The sequence below is a fragment of the Ranitomeya imitator genome, chromosome 2, assembly GCF_032444005.1.
Source record: "Ranitomeya imitator isolate aRanImi1 chromosome 2, aRanImi1.pri, whole genome shotgun sequence".
Lineage (NCBI taxonomy): Eukaryota > Metazoa > Chordata > Amphibia > Anura > Dendrobatidae > Ranitomeya > Ranitomeya imitator.
Genome location: NC_091283.1, coordinates 513,037,553 through 513,054,033, shown reverse-complemented (window position 1 = coordinate 513,054,033; position 16,481 = coordinate 513,037,553). Strand labels below are relative to the sequence as shown.

The 16,481-nt window shown below is 42.7% G+C and overlaps 1 protein-coding gene across 1 annotated transcript in view; it reads left to right on the top strand.

Annotated features, from left to right (window-relative positions):
* The window catches only part of SOCS7 (suppressor of cytokine signaling 7), an 88,694-nt gene extending 79,429 nt beyond the window's left edge, over nt 1-9,265 (top strand). The window contains exons 9-10 of the mRNA XM_069751706.1: nt 2,078-2,235; nt 7,709-9,265. Of these exons, the coding sequence (XP_069607807.1) occupies nt 2,078-2,198 (121 nt within the window). The 3' untranslated portion in view covers nt 2,199-2,235; nt 7,709-9,265. The remainder of the gene's footprint in view (nt 1-2,077; nt 2,236-7,708) is intronic.
* Nucleotides 9,266-16,481: the final 7,216 nt, after the last annotated feature.

Below are 16,481 nucleotides of genomic sequence, written 5' to 3'. Positions count from 1 at the left end.
ACCTCTTACTCTTAACCACTCGCAGACCTTGGCATGGTTAAGTGACACTGACTTTCTGTCCAGACTCCATTTCTTTTTTTTGTTTGCAAAAAAAGTGACATGTCTATGGCTTTTGTGACTGCACAATCAATATAGACTATTTTTTCCTAAATCAATGTCGCTAGTAAACGTTTTTGACCAATACCTGTGTTTCGGACAGATATTATGCTCACCTCTGTATTTACCACTGCATAGATACACAACTTCTGAGTAGCGGGATTATTATATATAACATTTTATAAGTCTGTTGTCTCCAACCTGTAGCTTGAGTCACTTAGTGTGTGACTTCTAGGGTATGCCAAGAAGATATGTTGCTATGTACTAGGCAAACTAACAAGCAAAACAATCAATATTAGGAGAACTACTATTAAAAAATGTGGTTTTAAAAAGCAAACAGTCACATAGAGGCTTGCGGAGTTATGCCTCTATGTGTAGACACGCAATGATAATCCAGGAACGGTCATACGTACTATTCAGCGTGTAGACACCTGGGTCTGAAGAGTATCGGCAGGAGCAACACACGTGCACTGATAAGATGGTAACTTAGTTATTACTTCCCTTGTATTGATCAGCGATGTTCGGAGGTAATAGTTCCTCGGCGCGCTGTCCCGGCCGGTGACAGCCGCCCTTGCGGCAGGAAGTAGATGAGAGCTGAGCGCTCTGTTTCTTTGCACTTGACAGGACCTGCGGAGACTTCGGGTCACGTGTCCTGTACGTCACGTGGTGACCCTTTCGGAGGTACGGAGCACTGTAGGAGCCAAGAATAACCGACGCGTTTCGGAATAACACGGATTCCTTCTTCAGGGTTGGCTCCCGCTGTGCTTTGCTGGCTACATATAGCCTTGGCTCCTAAGATTACTTGTCAGTCAAATGCAAAGAGTTCGACTCCATTATTAAGTCCCTTCGGTTTGAGTGTATCTAATTCAAAAATAAATCTGGGTTCCTCTCTAGACATTTGTTTAATGTAGTCACCATTGCGCCAATCCTTATGGACCACCTTTATCCCAGACACTCTTATCCCTTGTAAGGAACCCCCGTAGTGAATTGAAAAATGTTTTGAAAGAGGATGGTCGCCATATTTTTTCTTTATATTACGGAGATGTTCACAAATTCTCCATTAATTCTCTATTAAGATTATGTTGGGTGGCCTAAGAAATTTATCGAAATTCGGGGATGAGCTGCAATGCCAGATGCAGTCTGTGAACAATAGCTAAAATGTATTCAAATCCTAAGCAGCCCCTTTAATATTTTGATAGAAGCCTCAAATATGGAATTTAAAAAAAACAAACAACTGTTTTAGGTTAATTTTTGGAGTTTGGAATATCCCTTTATCATCTAGTAGATAATTAATAGTTTGATGTGAGTTCCACCAGTTGCCAGAATGAACGTCTTTCATGCCTGGCTCCTACTTGGCCTTAAGACCATAGTCAGGAGACATTGAATGTAGCCTTCCTCTCCATTCATTTTCTGTGTACGAGAGTTCAGATGATGGCCGAGTAAAGCACTGTGAACATCATCTGTGCCATAGATAATGATGGCGCCTCAGGGACATGATTAACTGCTTGACTCAGACCTTCTGGGTCATGGTCTTGCGGCCAAAGGAGAAGGGATGGCAGACCTGTCAGGTTTTGGGGAATGGTTGGGTACTAGCAGGAACCTATACCATTATCAGTTTTTACTGTTGTAGTTTTTGGAGACAGGAATATATGTATATTTATTGGTGTACAATTGTTTTGGTAATGGCCCATAAATATCTTCTTGCTTAATCCTAAAGTACAAACAATCTTGATTACTACTGTAAAGAATATGTGATCATGGTGCTCGCTGACTTCCTCGTTAAGACTGCATTATTTGTTCATGGGTGCGTATACAAGAATATGAAATGTTTTACAGGCGCATTTGTGCTTCTAATTTATTTTTAGTAGTCCTAAAGGCCCTTATAAAAATAGTTTAAGCGTCTCCACCCTAGTTACTTAGCAAACTAGTATATTGTAGAGATGTTGTTTTACAAGCAGTCTTCCCATTTGTTCTTCTCCAGGCCTCTCATCTCATACCTGCGCAAGTTCTACTACTATGATCCGCAAGAGGAAATATACCTGTGTTTAAAGGAGTCCCGTCTTGTTCCCAAAATGGAGTCCGGGACAGAGAGCTCCACGTAGCAAGGCGTCTACATGTAACTTATTGTGTTGGACCCAGGTAATTAAGTAGAGAATTTTCATTGTATCCTGAAGGGTAATATTTACTTGTGATGTAGTTTTTCTCATACATGGTTTTCTCCAAGATAACCCAACTGTGTGTGTTCTACGATGACATATGAAAGTCATATAGGTTTTGTTCCTCAGCATGCACGCCTCTGGTGAGCTACCATAAAATGCTAATATGGTCTGATGAGGCTTCTGATAATCAGGGAAAGCTGGATCCACACTGATGGGCTTTGTTACTGTGATTTGCATGTAACCCTTTCCCAACCTTGGTCATATGACCGCTGTCAAGTGTACATTTATGGAACATGCTCAGGAGCTGAACTGGCCCCACAAATGTCAGGTGCCAGTTGTATTAAGATACCTTCACACTAAACAATATCGCTAGCGATCCGTGACGTTGCAGCGTCCTGGCTAGCGATATCGTTCAGTTTGACACGCAGCAGCAATCAGAATCCTGCTGTGATGTCGTTGGTCGGGGCTAGAAGGCCAGAACTTTATTTGGTCGCTGGCTCTCCTGCTGACATCGCTGAATCGGCGTGTGTGACGCCGATTCAGCGATGTCTTCGCTGGTAAGCAGGGTAAACATCGGGTTACTAAGCGCAGGGCCACGCTTAGTAACCCGATGTTTATCCTGGTTACCATCCTAAAAGTAAAAAAAACAAACGCTTCATACTTACCTTCCGCTGTCTGTCCTCCGGCGCTGTGCTTTCCTGCACTCACTGTGAGCACAGCGGCCGGAAAGCAGAGCGGTGACGTCACCGCTCTGCTTTCCGTCCGCTGTGCTCACAGCCAGTATAGAGAAGCACAGCGCCGAGGACAGACAGCGGAAGGTAAGTATGAAGCGTTTGTTTTTTTTACTTTTAGGATGGTAACCAGGATAAACATCGGGTTACTAAGCGTGGCCCTGCGCTTAGTAACCCGATGTTTACCCTGGTTACCGGCATCGTTGGTCGCTGGAGAGCGGTCTGTGTGACAGCTCTCCAGCGACCAAACAGCGACGCTGCAGCGATCCGGATCGTTGTCTGGATCGCTGCAGCGTCGTTTAGTGTGAAGGTACCTTTATACAGGTCCTTCTCAAAAAATTAGCATATAGTGTTAAATTTCATTATTTACCATAATGTAATGATTACAATTAAACTTTCATATATTATAGATTCATTATCCACCAACTGAAATTTGTCAGGTCTTTTATTGTTTTAATACTGATGATTTTGGCATACAACTCCTGATAACCCAAAAAACCTGTCTCAATAAATTAGCATATTTCACCCATCCAATCAAATAAGTGTTTTTTAATAACAAACAAAAAAACCAACAAATAATAATGTTCAGTTATGCACTCAATACTTGGTCGGGAATCCTTTGGCAGAAATGACGTGGCATGGAGGCAATCAGCCTGTGACACTGCTGAGATGTTATGGAGGCCCAGGATGCTTCAATAGCGGCCTTAAGCTCATCCAGAGTGTTGGGTCTTGCGTCTCTCAACTTTCTCTTCACAATATCCCACAGATTCTCTATGGGGTTCAGGTCAGGAGAGTTGGCAGGCCAATTGAGCACAGTAATACCATGGTCAGTAAACCATTTACCAGTGGTTTTGGCACTGTGAGCAGGTGCCAGGTCGTGCTGAAAAATGAAATCTTCATCTCCATAAAATATTTCAGCCGATGGAAGCATGAAGTGCTCCAAAATCTCCTGATAGCTAGCTGCATTGACCCTGCCCTTGATGAAACACAGTGGACCAACACCAGCAGCTGACATGGCACCCCACACCATCACTGACTGTGGGTACTTGACACTGGACTTCAGGCATTTTGGCATTTCCTTCTCCCCAGTCTTCCTCCAGACTCTGGCACCTTGATTTCCGAATGACATGCAAAATTTGCTTTCATCAGAAAAAAGTACTTGGGACCACTTAGCAACAGTCCAGTGCTGCTTCTCTGTAGCCCAGGTCAGGCGCCTCTGCCGCTCTTTATGGTTCAAAAGTGGCTTTACCTGGGGAATGCGGCACCTGTAGCCCATTTCCTGCACACGCCTGTGCACGGTGGCTCTGGATGTTTCCACACCAGACTCAGTCCACTGCTTCCTCAGGTTCCCCAAGGTCTGGAATCGGTCCTTCTCCACAATCTTCCTCAGGGTCCGGTCTCCTCTTCTCGTTGTACAGCGTTTTCTGCCACATTGTTTCCTTCCAACAGACTTACCATTGAGGTGCCTTGATACAGCACTCTGGGAACAGCCTATTTGTTGAGAAATTTCTTTCTGGGTCTTACCCTCTTGCTTGAGGGTGTCAATGATGGCCTTCTTGACATCTGTCAGGTCGCTAGTCTTAAGGCCCCGTCACACATAGCGACGCTGCAGCGATACCGACAACGATCCGGATCGCTGCAGCGTCGCTGTTTGGTCGCTGGAGAGCTGTCACACAGACAGCTCTCCAGCGACCAACGATCCCGAGGTCCCCGGTAACCAGGGTAAACATCGGGTAACTAAGCGCAGGGCCGCGCTTAGTAACCCGATGTTTACCCTGGTTACCATCGTTAAAGTAAAAAAAAAACAAACGCTACATACTTACCTATCGCTCTGTCCTCGGTGCTCTGCTTCTCTGGTCTGGCTGTGAGCGGCAGGCAGCCGGAAAGCAGAGAGGTGACGTCACCGCTCTGCTTTCCGGCTGACCGGCGCTTACAGCCAGACCAGAGAAGCAGAGCGCCGAGGACAGACAGCGATAGGTAAGTATGTAGCGTTTGTTTTTTTACTTTTAGGATGGTAACCAGGGTAAACATCGGGTTACTAAGCGCGGCCCTGCGCTTAGTTACCCGATGTTTACCCTGGTTACCAGCGAAGACATCGCTGAATCGGCGTCACACACGCCGATTCAGCGATGTCAGCGGGACCTCAACGATCAAAAAATGGCCCAGGCCATTCCGACACGACCAGCGATCTCACAGCAGGGGCCTGATCGCTGGTACGTGTCACACATAGCGAGATCGCTACTGAGATCGCTGTTGCGTCACAAAACTTGTGACTCAGCAGCGATCTCGCTAGCGATCTCGCTATGTGTGACGGGGCCTTTACCCATGATGGGGGTTTTGAGTAATGAACCAGGCAGGGAGTTTATAAAAGCCTCAGGTATCTTTTGCATGTGTTTAGAGTTAATTAGTTGATTCAGAAGATTAGGGTAATAGGTCGTTTAGAGAACCTTTTCTTGATATGCTAATTTATTGAGACAGGTTTTTTGGGTTATCAGGAGTTGTATGCCAAAATCATCAGTATTAAAACAATAAAAGACCTGACAAATTTCAGTTGGTGGATAATGAATCTATAATATATGAAAGTTTAATTGTAATCATTACATTATGGTAAATAATGAAATGTAACACTATATGCTAATTTTTTGAGAAGTACCTGTACAGCCAGGCATCTTCCTCCATCAGCAGTGATTGGCGCTGTCTCTAATCATTTCTGTTTTAAAGGGAACCTGTCACCCGAACAAACGCTGTTAGTATGCAGATATGGGGTTAATCTGCAGGTTAATTGTGTTACTAACCTGCCCAGTGCTCAAAAGTTACCCGAACGCTCCGGGGAGAAAGTGATCTTTATTCCCCCTGGCAGCGTTCAGTTTTCAGTCACGAGCTTGGCGCCGGTGCTGGTTCAGTCTGAGTATAGAGAGTGTCCGCTGTAACCTTGCCCCCGGCCCTGACTGACACTGCCTCTACATTAGTGCCGACTGTCAGTCAGAGCTGGGGACGCGGTTATAGTTGTCGCTCTATATATAGTGTGACTGAATCGGCGGCGCCCCAGTCATTTTCTCCCTGCAGCGTTAGGCTAAGTGCAGGCACCAGGCAAGTTAATAACCCTATTAACTTGCAGATTAACTCCATATCTGCAGGTTAATAGCGTTTTTTTTTCTAGTGACAGGTTCCCTTTATGCTTCAAAGCCACTGTTAATTTCTGACCGCAGCATTCAAGCTTTGCAATCAAGGATTTGCAGATCTGCTTCATCTCCATAAGAAATTTTCAATGCATATGGCATTACCAAAGTATTGTAGTATATAGTACAAGCCATAAAACGATCACACAGTAAAGTCCCTAATGGGACTAAAAAGTGGAAAATAATAATAAAAAAAAAAAAGCCTAAAATTTTAAATCTCCCCCTTTTTTGATAGTGAAAATAAAGAAATGGCTTTTTTTTTTATCTCTGCATCTGTAAAATGAATTGACCTATATGGCAAACCGTGTAAAGGTAAAAAAAATGCCATATTTTTCTGACTATAAGACCATAACACGCACCTAGGTTTTAGAGGAGGAAATGGTAAAAAAAAAAATTGAATAAAAGTGCTAAATTCTGTACTAATATCCCGTATCCTTGTATATATGGCCCCCTCCTCCCTATCTCGGTATGCAAGCTTCCCTCATCCTTACCCCAATATGCATGACCCCCTCGTCCCTTACCCTGGTAATCACGGCCCCCCCTGAGAAAAACATAAAAAAAAAACATAAACCATTATACTTGCTTTCCTGCGCTCCCTCACAGTGTCTTGTATGATGCCAGCAGCTGATTTAAGCAGCGCATGGCAGGAACGTTAGGCGCTGCTTGCAAGCCGAGGACCACTGCCAGAATACTCGCTGCTCTCCATGCTGGGATTATGTGCGTGGAGAGCAGTGAATATTCATTGCTCTTTACTAGCGGGCACAGTGTTAGTTGCAGCAGCCGGCTTCCTGCAGCTGGCAGGTGTTCACGTGTGCCCACTACTAAAGGGAATGAATATTCACTGCATTTCATGCCTATGGGAGTGGAGAGCAGAGAATTTTCATTGCCTTAAGTAGCAGACGCGAACGCCCGGGAGCTGCAGGAAGCCGGCTGCTGTGGCTAACAGTGTTTCCTCTATTAAAGAGAAATGAATATTCACTGTTTTCCACTCGCAGAGGTGTGGAATGCATTGAATATTCATTTCCCTTTAGCAGTTGGCACAGGAGTTAGTTGCAGCTGCCGGCACCTGCCTCCTGTGGCTCACTGTTCCTCTGCTGCCGCTCCCACACCTCCTCACCACAGCTAGAGCAGGTACATCTGGACTATAAGACGCACCCCCCATTTTCCTCCACATTTTTGCAGGAAAAGTGCATCTTATAGGCCAAAAAATACGGTAATCAAACTGGCAGAATTGCCATACTTCAGTCGCTTCTACTACCTCAAAAAAAAATAAAATGCATTAAGAAGTAATCCAAAAGTGTGTTCCCTTTAAAGGGCAGCAATAAAATGACAGCTCGCCACATAAAAAGCAAACCCTTATTCAGCTTAATTGAAGGGAAAATCTAACAGTTGTGGGGCTCAGAAAGTAATGACACAAACCAAATATTTTTGTTCTTTTGCAAAGTTGTGAATTATTATTTAAATATTTAAAAACATTTTATTTCTTGTAATGTTATAGGATGACTTTTCACAGCAGACTAATGTTCACCATATCTTTTGATAGGAAGCGTTGTGCTGGTATGAGTACTCTGGACCCCACCCCAGGGGATGGAGGAATATGACGGGGGGGATGAACCTTCAGTGGACCGCGTCTAAGTCTCCTTCTACATTGCTCCCTGTAAAGACTAAGGGGCGATAATATAGCTTGGACTTGGGTGTCACACTGCTAGCACCCTGACGTACCCCCCTGATATCCAAGAGCCCCCCCTGGAATGTAAGTTGCTGGTCACCGTTCTGCCAGCATCCTTACTATGTTACAGTATTGTATTTTGATGAAATTTCATTGTAATGAAAGTGAACAACAGGGTTTTTTACCCACCATAGCTACTGAACAACTGACCATCATCTACTGGATTGTCTTCAGGGTTTCCTGTGTGAGCTCCACTTGATATTCATTTACAATACTAGGGGGTTTCTTTCCTCCTACAAAATGGACAGTAATTTATTTTAGGGTCCACACAGAGACCGTGCATCTCATGAACAGAACTGGAAGTCTTCTTGGTCCATTTTCAAATGGTGGACGTACTACTACTAATGACCGTCTTGCCCTCAACCTGCTGGAGGGAGGACACATCGGAGTTTTACTACTGATGGAAAAGAGAAAGTCTCCGTAGTGCTGAATGTCCTTCCGTCCTGTCATGTGGCTTCTCACATTTTGATCTCTCAATGCAGGTGTTTATAACACTGGATAAAGGTTACCACTGGAGATAATACATTCATCTCTAACCGCATGGTTATGGCTGTCCTATACACGGGTTAAATATTCCGGTAATTATTGCACCCGTATTGAGTGCCACCCGGCTGCTGCAGCCACCCTATGAGCCCACACAGAGATGATTGTGGAACCACAATTGTTAAGCCTTTTTTATTTTAATGTTATTTTTGTATTATTTATCCTGAGAGGTAAGGATTTCTTTTTTCTTTTGTTGCCCTTAAAAGGGAAAAAAATGTAAATTTAAACTCATGGAGTAAAGTGAAAGTTATCTCCAGCACAACCTTAAACCTCCCCTCCCTTTCCTTAAATTCACCGAATTTTGTGTATATTTTTGTTTCTGCGCTTAATTTATTGAAAATAGTTTGTGTAATTTATTTTATTGTCTTTCTTCCTTGTTGGATTTTAATATATGGAATCTGCTGCAAAACTGGCCCTGCGTGCATATTTGGGATGTCAGAAAAAAAACAAAAATCAGTTTAAGGTGTCCTTCCCAGCCCTGTTTGTATATACTGTGTTATAGGCATGAGAGGGACACATTCTTTCCAATTTAATTTTTATTTTTTAAGCATATATTTTTTAATCTTCCCTCCCCCAAGAATGATTTCTTTGTAGACATTGAATAGAAGATAACTACAAAAATTGTTTTGTGTTAGTGATCAGTCTTTCTATTATGTCTCTCCCGTCCTCGGCCCACCCCAAGACATTAAAACTTTCACCTATGTCTTGATTTAAATTCCTGTCTCTTAATTATAATTGACTTTTTTTTTTTTTTTCCTTTCTGCCATGTTAATTACTTCAAGACGGGTGGAGAGTGGGTTTAAAATAAACAATTTAGATATAACTACATTCCCTTGTGTGATTGTTGTCTGCGTTACTGTTCTAATTGCTGTAGAGTATGTGCGCTGCAGCTTTGGTTATCATGGCGCTGTCTTCTGGTACACAAGTACCTACATAAGTCCTATCCAATACAGACTTGTAAGCCCACCTTAACATGGACCTCAGCTCTGGGAAGAACACAGTGAGCCTTTTCTTATAATTATCATTGTAATTAGCAAATCAGATGATTTCTCTCAGTATTTGACAGATGCGGATTCACTGCCTCACCAGATTTTGCAGTCATTAATTAATTAAAACAATTTTATTTGCCCACTTATTTCCTTTCTTTCAGATCAGGTCGGTCTCTATTTCTTGTCGTAAGTGCCTAAACAGCCCCAGTTCCTTTTATTATATTTGTGGCAGTTTCACCATTCTTATTCAAAGGACGAACATCAGCACATTTGTCAACCAAGCCTGTTTTGCATATTTCAAAGTAAATCTTGGTGGTCAAGAAAAGTCTTCAGCCCCTCACATGGCGTGCAAGCAGTGTGCTGAGAGTTTACGGATGTGGACAAAGGGAATACATAAGATGCCATTTGTTAATCCTATGGTTTGGTGCGAGCCAAGAGACCATTCCAGTGACTGTTACTATTGTAAACTGATAACTTCAGGATATAACTAGAAAATTAAATATAAAATAGAGTATTCTAGTCTACCATCAGCTATATGTCCAGTGCCTCATCCAGCTGACTTCCCAGTGCCAGTTTCCCTCTTCTCAGCATTATGGTGACAAAGTGACAGCGATGATTATTTTGAAATTGAAGATGTCTCCGTTCGTAAGGGATTTGACCAGCATGAGTTGAACAATTTGACATGAGATTTAGGACCATCAAAAAAGGCTTCAGAACTCATAGCGTCTGTCAAAACTGCATGAGAAAAACTTGTAGAAAAAGGAGCAAAGGTATCCTAACTTAGTGCAGAAATGCAATTTCTCTGGCTCAAAATTCGAAGTGACAGTGGCTTTCATTGCCATAACATACATAGTTTAATTGAGGAATTGGGAATTCTGAGCTATATTTCAAGTGAATGGCGCGTGTTCATTGATCGCTCAAAGCGGAGATTAAGGTGTGTCCTCCACAATGGCAGCTTACTTGGTCCAAGCCCAATTGGTTACTCCGTCTCTCGGCGTGTCTGACCAATCGAACATGAAGAGGAAGTCCGGGCTGAGGCTGCTCTCCCTCTTCATGTTCAATTTGAAAGGAGGCGGGGACAGTGACGCCAGTGATGATTGGGCGCCGGGGTCACGTGTCACAACAACACGGGAGCCCCGGTGAGAGTGAGTGTAGACACCGAGGTAAAGGCACCAGCACTGGAGGTGAGTATAAGTTTTTGGGGTTTTTTTTATCGGGGCCAAGCGAGGGGTATGAGAAGTTGTCCAAGTAGTAGGTAACTTCTTCAAATAAACATTACATTCAGAATATTTTTTGTACCATTTTCCATTGTATGTGCATTTTGTATGGTTTTTGGAGACTCAAGGAGGGTATCCTGTAGCTTAAATTCTTGTCATAGAGAAAAAATGGAGTCCCTTTGGTGTTCAGCAGTCAGTTGGTCTAAAACAAGTGTCAATCTGAAAATTGTTACCCAGATTAATTCACTGAAAGTGAAATACAAAAGTGGAGAAATAATTTGCCAATGCATTTCAATGGCCAGCAAATCACCAAAATGCAATTCAGGTGGAAATTTGACTCACCACTTGATAAGTGCTTGAAATAAATGCCAATATTCTGTATGGAGTTAATCAGAAATGTAATAAAATGTCCCTGTGATGAAGCCCAGAGTACAACTTCCTGAAAGGGGCAAAACTGTAGGTAAAAGAAACGGCTGCTGATAAAGAGTTAATCTGAATCTTAAAAATACCCACAGCCAGCAGTAGCCACAGTGAACTGAAGACTGTTACTATCTTTGCCTCTATTGATGCGGCTAATTTCACCACTTTTCCATCTGCTCCACAATGTACATAAGTCCGTCGATCATCACTTTCTTTATAGCTACTGATGATTCTATCCGCTCAGCCATCTCAAACTATTGGATACTCTATTACGGTAGCTATTTCTTCCCATATTGTCCACAGATTCCTTCGATTCATTGATGTTCATTCCCTGTAGAATGATGTGAAGGGCTTCAGTCTGTCCTATATCCTTTTACCACTGATCATTCTGAGTAGCATCTCGCCTAGTAAATGTACCCTCATCATATGTCTGAAGAAGGCCAGTTTGTCTGGTGACAGGGACATTACTGGTTCTATATGTTTAACATCTTTGTTAGTGATCTTGGCTCAGTGGTGTACATTTTTTCATCTCAACTAAAAGCCCAGATCCTTAAGATCAGGAACAGAACAGACATTTATAGGACATTTCCCTGTCTCTGACTCCACAGCACTGGTCACTATTGAGCATGTACGTAAAAGTGCAGCACAGATTCATTTCAACTAAAAGCCGAAATCCTTAGATCAGGAACAGAACAGACATTTATAGGACATTTCATAACTTTCCCAAATTCTTATGAAAATCAACAATTCTGTGGGTCCACTCGCTCCCTCACATTTATCAACTGTGACTGATGAAGGTCCGGATGTAGGGCCGAAAAGTTTGTTATTTTGTGGACACCATTAAATCACCTGTATTACGTTGAGTGCCGAGTTTTTGCTATATCAAAGCAAAAGGTGGCTACTTTGAAGAACCTGGAATATAAGACACTAGATGGTGGCCTGATTCTAACGCATCGGGTATTCTAGAATATGCATGTCCACATAGTATATTGCCCAGCCACGTAGTATATTACCCAGCTACGTAGTATATTGCCCAGTGACATAGTATACTGCCCAGTCACGTAGTATCTTGGCCAGTCACGTAGTATCTTGGCCAGTCACGTAGTATATTGCCCAGCTACGTAGTATATTGCCCAGCCAAGTATGTAACAGGTTAAAAAATAAAAAAGAAACATATACTCACCTTCCGAGGGCCCTTGTAGTCCTATCGCCTGTGTGCGGTGCACGCGGCAGCTTCCGGTCCCAGGGTTGGTATGAGCGCAGGACCTGTGATGATGTCGCGGTCACATGACTGTGACGTCATGGCAGGTCCTTCTCGCATAGCATCCTTAGCACCGGAACCTGCCGCTTGCACTGCCGAGGACAGGGCGACACGTCGGAGGGTGTGAATAAGGTTTTTTTTTTTAATTATTATTATTATTATTTGTAACAGTAGATCTTTTTACTATTGATGCTGCATACGCAGCATCAATAGTAAAAAGTTGGTTACACAGGGTTAATAGCTGCGTAACCGGAGTGCGTTACACCGCGCTCCGGTAACACTGGCATTAACCCTATGGGAGGGATGACTGGAGGGGAGTATGGAGCGGGCACTGACTGCGGGGAGGAAAGAGCGGCCATATTGCCGCCGGACTGAAAAATCTTTAAATGAGAAGGTGTGCCAAAACTTTTGGTCTGTACTGTATATATGATAAAAACAAATAAAATGTGGATGTCAACCAGTCTAATCTACAGATATCAACTAGCCCACCTGGAAGAAGCTGTACGTGAAACTTACATCGGGGTGTTCCTCTTGGCTACTCCACATACTGGTTTTGCTTTTCCGCCACTTTCATATTGTATTAATTGCTATATCCAGCATAAATTTTATCTTTTATGTCCCCTATTGGATATTTCTGAATAGAATGTGAACATAGTCAATCAGACTGTACTTTTTCAGGAATCCACTGATAGACGGTCTTTTTACTTAGCTGGTTGCAATACAAAATAGAAGCAGCTATTTGGCGATTCGCCACCACTTTCATTTATGGTATGATTTATATCATTTATAAACCTTTTTTTCTTGGGGATAGATACTTATATTTGTTTTTTTTTTTCTTTTTATATGCTTCATGATCTTTTATATACTTCATAATCTATTGACAAGTTGATTTCTGGGCTTGTTTTGTAGATTAGCCTTCTGCTTGACATCCTATTTTTGTTTTTATTATATTTGCCATTTTACCAATAAAATTTCATGATTTTAATTTGGCTTTTACACTCCTTATGTTCTGTTATTTGATGAGGGCCCTCTACTACTTTGGTCAATTATAGACAGGTATTCTAGAACCTTATCTGTAGCAGCTGCCATCTCCTATCAGCAGTGTAACAATCTGTCCTCACTGAATACAGAGAATCGTGACAATATCTCATCAGGACTGGGAAAGAAAAAATAACAAAAAAAGCATTTCTGATATAATTTCATGTGTATATTGATTTATAAAATAAAAATGATAATGACTGTTATGCTTTAAGTATCAAATCTCTGAGATCAGGGTCTCTGCCCTCACATCATGCTCCTCTCACGTAGGACAGCATGTGCATGACAGTGCGGCAAACATTGTATCTGACTGGCAGTAATATCATTACCACCGATCAGACAGCCGCAGTTCCCACGCTGTCAAATGACAGCGTGAGCCCCAGCTGCGATCGGAGGTAAAAAGTTTACCCGGCCACTGGCGTGGGCTGATAGAACTACTATTCCCATCAGCGTACGCCTGCTGCCACCAATAACCGCGAGAACAGACGCAGCTGATGGGAGTATTTATCAGCTGGCGCCTGCGCTTTAAATAAATTAAAAAAACACTGCGTGGGTTCCCCTGTATTTTTGATAACCAGCCAGGCAAAACTTGCAGCTGGGGGCTACAACCTTCAGCTGTTTTAGTTTTAACAAAGTTGGTTATCACGAATAAAGGGGTCCCCACATCATTTTTTTTTTTAAATTATTTAAATAATTTTAAAAAATGGCGTGAGGTCCCCCTCATTTTTGAGAACCAGCCAAGCTGAAGCAGATAGCTGGGGGCTGTTATTCTTAGACTGGTAAGAGGCCATGGATATTGCCCCACCCCAGTCTAAAAATAGCAGCCAGCATTATAGACGCCTCCATTACTAAGCCGTGTCACCGGACATTACAAAGGTAACAACAACCCCACAAATATAAACCCCACTTGCCAACCACCACACGGCAAGTGGGAAGAGCTAAGCAAAGTGCCAGAATTAGCACATCTAATACAGGTGCTCCTCACAAAATGAGAATATCAAAAAGGTAATTTATTTCAGTTCTTCAATACAAAAAGTGAAACTCATATATAGTCATTACAAACAGAGTGATCTATTTCAAGTGTTTATTTCTGTAAATGTTGATGATTATGGCATTCAGCCAATGAAAACCCCAATATTATCTCAGTAAATTAGAATAATTAACAAAAAACACCTGCAAAGTCTTCCTAAGCATTTAAAAAAGGTCCCTTAGTCTGTTTGATTATGCTTCACAATCATGGGAAAGACTGCTGACTTGACAGATGTCCAGAAGGCAGTCATTGACACACTCCACAAGAAGGGTAAGCCACAAAAGGTCATTGCTAAAGAAGCTGGCTGTTCACAGAGTACTGTATCCAAGCATATCAACGGAAAGTTGAGTGGAAGGAAAAAGTGTGATAGAAAAAGGTGCACAAGCAACAGGAATAACCGCAGCCTTGAAAGGATTAAGATAAGGCCATTCAAAAATTCTGGGGGTGATGCACAAGGAGTGGACTGCTGCTGGAGTCATTGCTTCAAGACCCACACACACAGACGTATACAGGACATGGACAACAAGTGTCACATTCCTTGTGTCAAACCACTCGGCCAATAGACAATGCCAGAAGCGTCTTAGGCTAGATTCACGTTGCGTTAGTGCAGTCGGTTCAACGCATACGCTAAACGGACTGCGCTAACGCAAGTGCCGACTTTGGCACAGCGCTAGCGCAGATGGAGCATCTGCTAGCTCCATCTGCGCTAGCAGTGACGGACCCGGAAACGCCGCAGCCCGCGTCTCGGGTCCGTCACTCAATGACGGCACATCGCTAGCGCACGCCCATTGTGGGCGTGCACTAGCGATGCGTCAGACATTGCATTCAATGGCGGCGTTAACGGACTATGTTACACCGCGGTGTAACGTAGTCCGTTTAATGGAGACACTGAACGCAATGTGAACCCAGCCTTACCTGGGCCAAGGAGAAAAAGAACTGAACTGTTGCTCAGTTGTCCAAGGTGTTGATTTCCAAATGAAATGCAAAATTTACTTTCATCTGAAAACAATGTCCCAGAGTCTGGAGGAAGAGGAAAGGCACACAATCCAAGCTGCTTTACATCTAGTGTGAAGTTTCCACAATCAGTGATGGTTTGAGGAGCCATGTCATCTGCTGGTGTAGGTCCACTGTGTTTTTTTTCAAGACCAAAGGCAAAACAGCCATCTACCAGGAAATTTTAGAGCGCTTCATGCTTCCCTCTGTCGACAAGCTTTTTGGAGATGGAAATTTCATTCTCCAGCAGGACTTGGCACCTGTCCACACTGTCAAAAGTATCAATACCTGGTTTAAAAACAACAGTATCACTGTGCTTGATTGGCCAGCAAACTCACCAGATCTTAACCCCATGGAGAATCTATGGAGTATTGTCAAGAGGAAGATGAGACACCAGACCCAACAATGCAGACGAGCTGAAGGCTGTTATCAAAGCAACCTGGGCTTCCATAACACCTCTGCAGTACCACAGGCTGATCGCCTCCATGTCACACCGCATTGATGCAGTAATTGATGCAAAAGAAACCCTGACCAAGTTTTGAGTGCATTTACTGAACATACATTTCAGTAGGCCAACATTTCGGATTTTAAAATAATTTTCAACCTGGTGTTATAAAGTATTCTCATTTACTGAGATAATGACTTTTGGGGTTTCAATTGCTGTAAGCCATAATCATCAACATTAACAGAAATATACATCTGATATAGATCACACTGCTTGTAATGACTATATAAAATGAGTTTCACTTTTTGTATTGAAGAACTGAAATAAAAAATTTTTTTTTATATTCTAATTTTGTGAGAAGCACCTGTAGATGCGTCTTTTCTTGGCGGCTGCGGGTGGCTATTTTTAGACTGTGTGTGGTGTCAATATCCATGGCCGTTTTTTATTTATTTAAATTTTTAAATAAACTGTGGAGACACCTCTATTTTGATAACCTACCTTGCTTAAGCTGACAGCTGAGGGTTGCAGCCTGCAGCTGTCAGTTTTGCATGGCCTGCTCTCATTGTTATTGGTGGCGGCAGCTGATGGAAGTAGTAGTCCCAGCCAATTCCAGTAAACTTTTTACCTCTGATCACTAGTGTTGAGCAATAC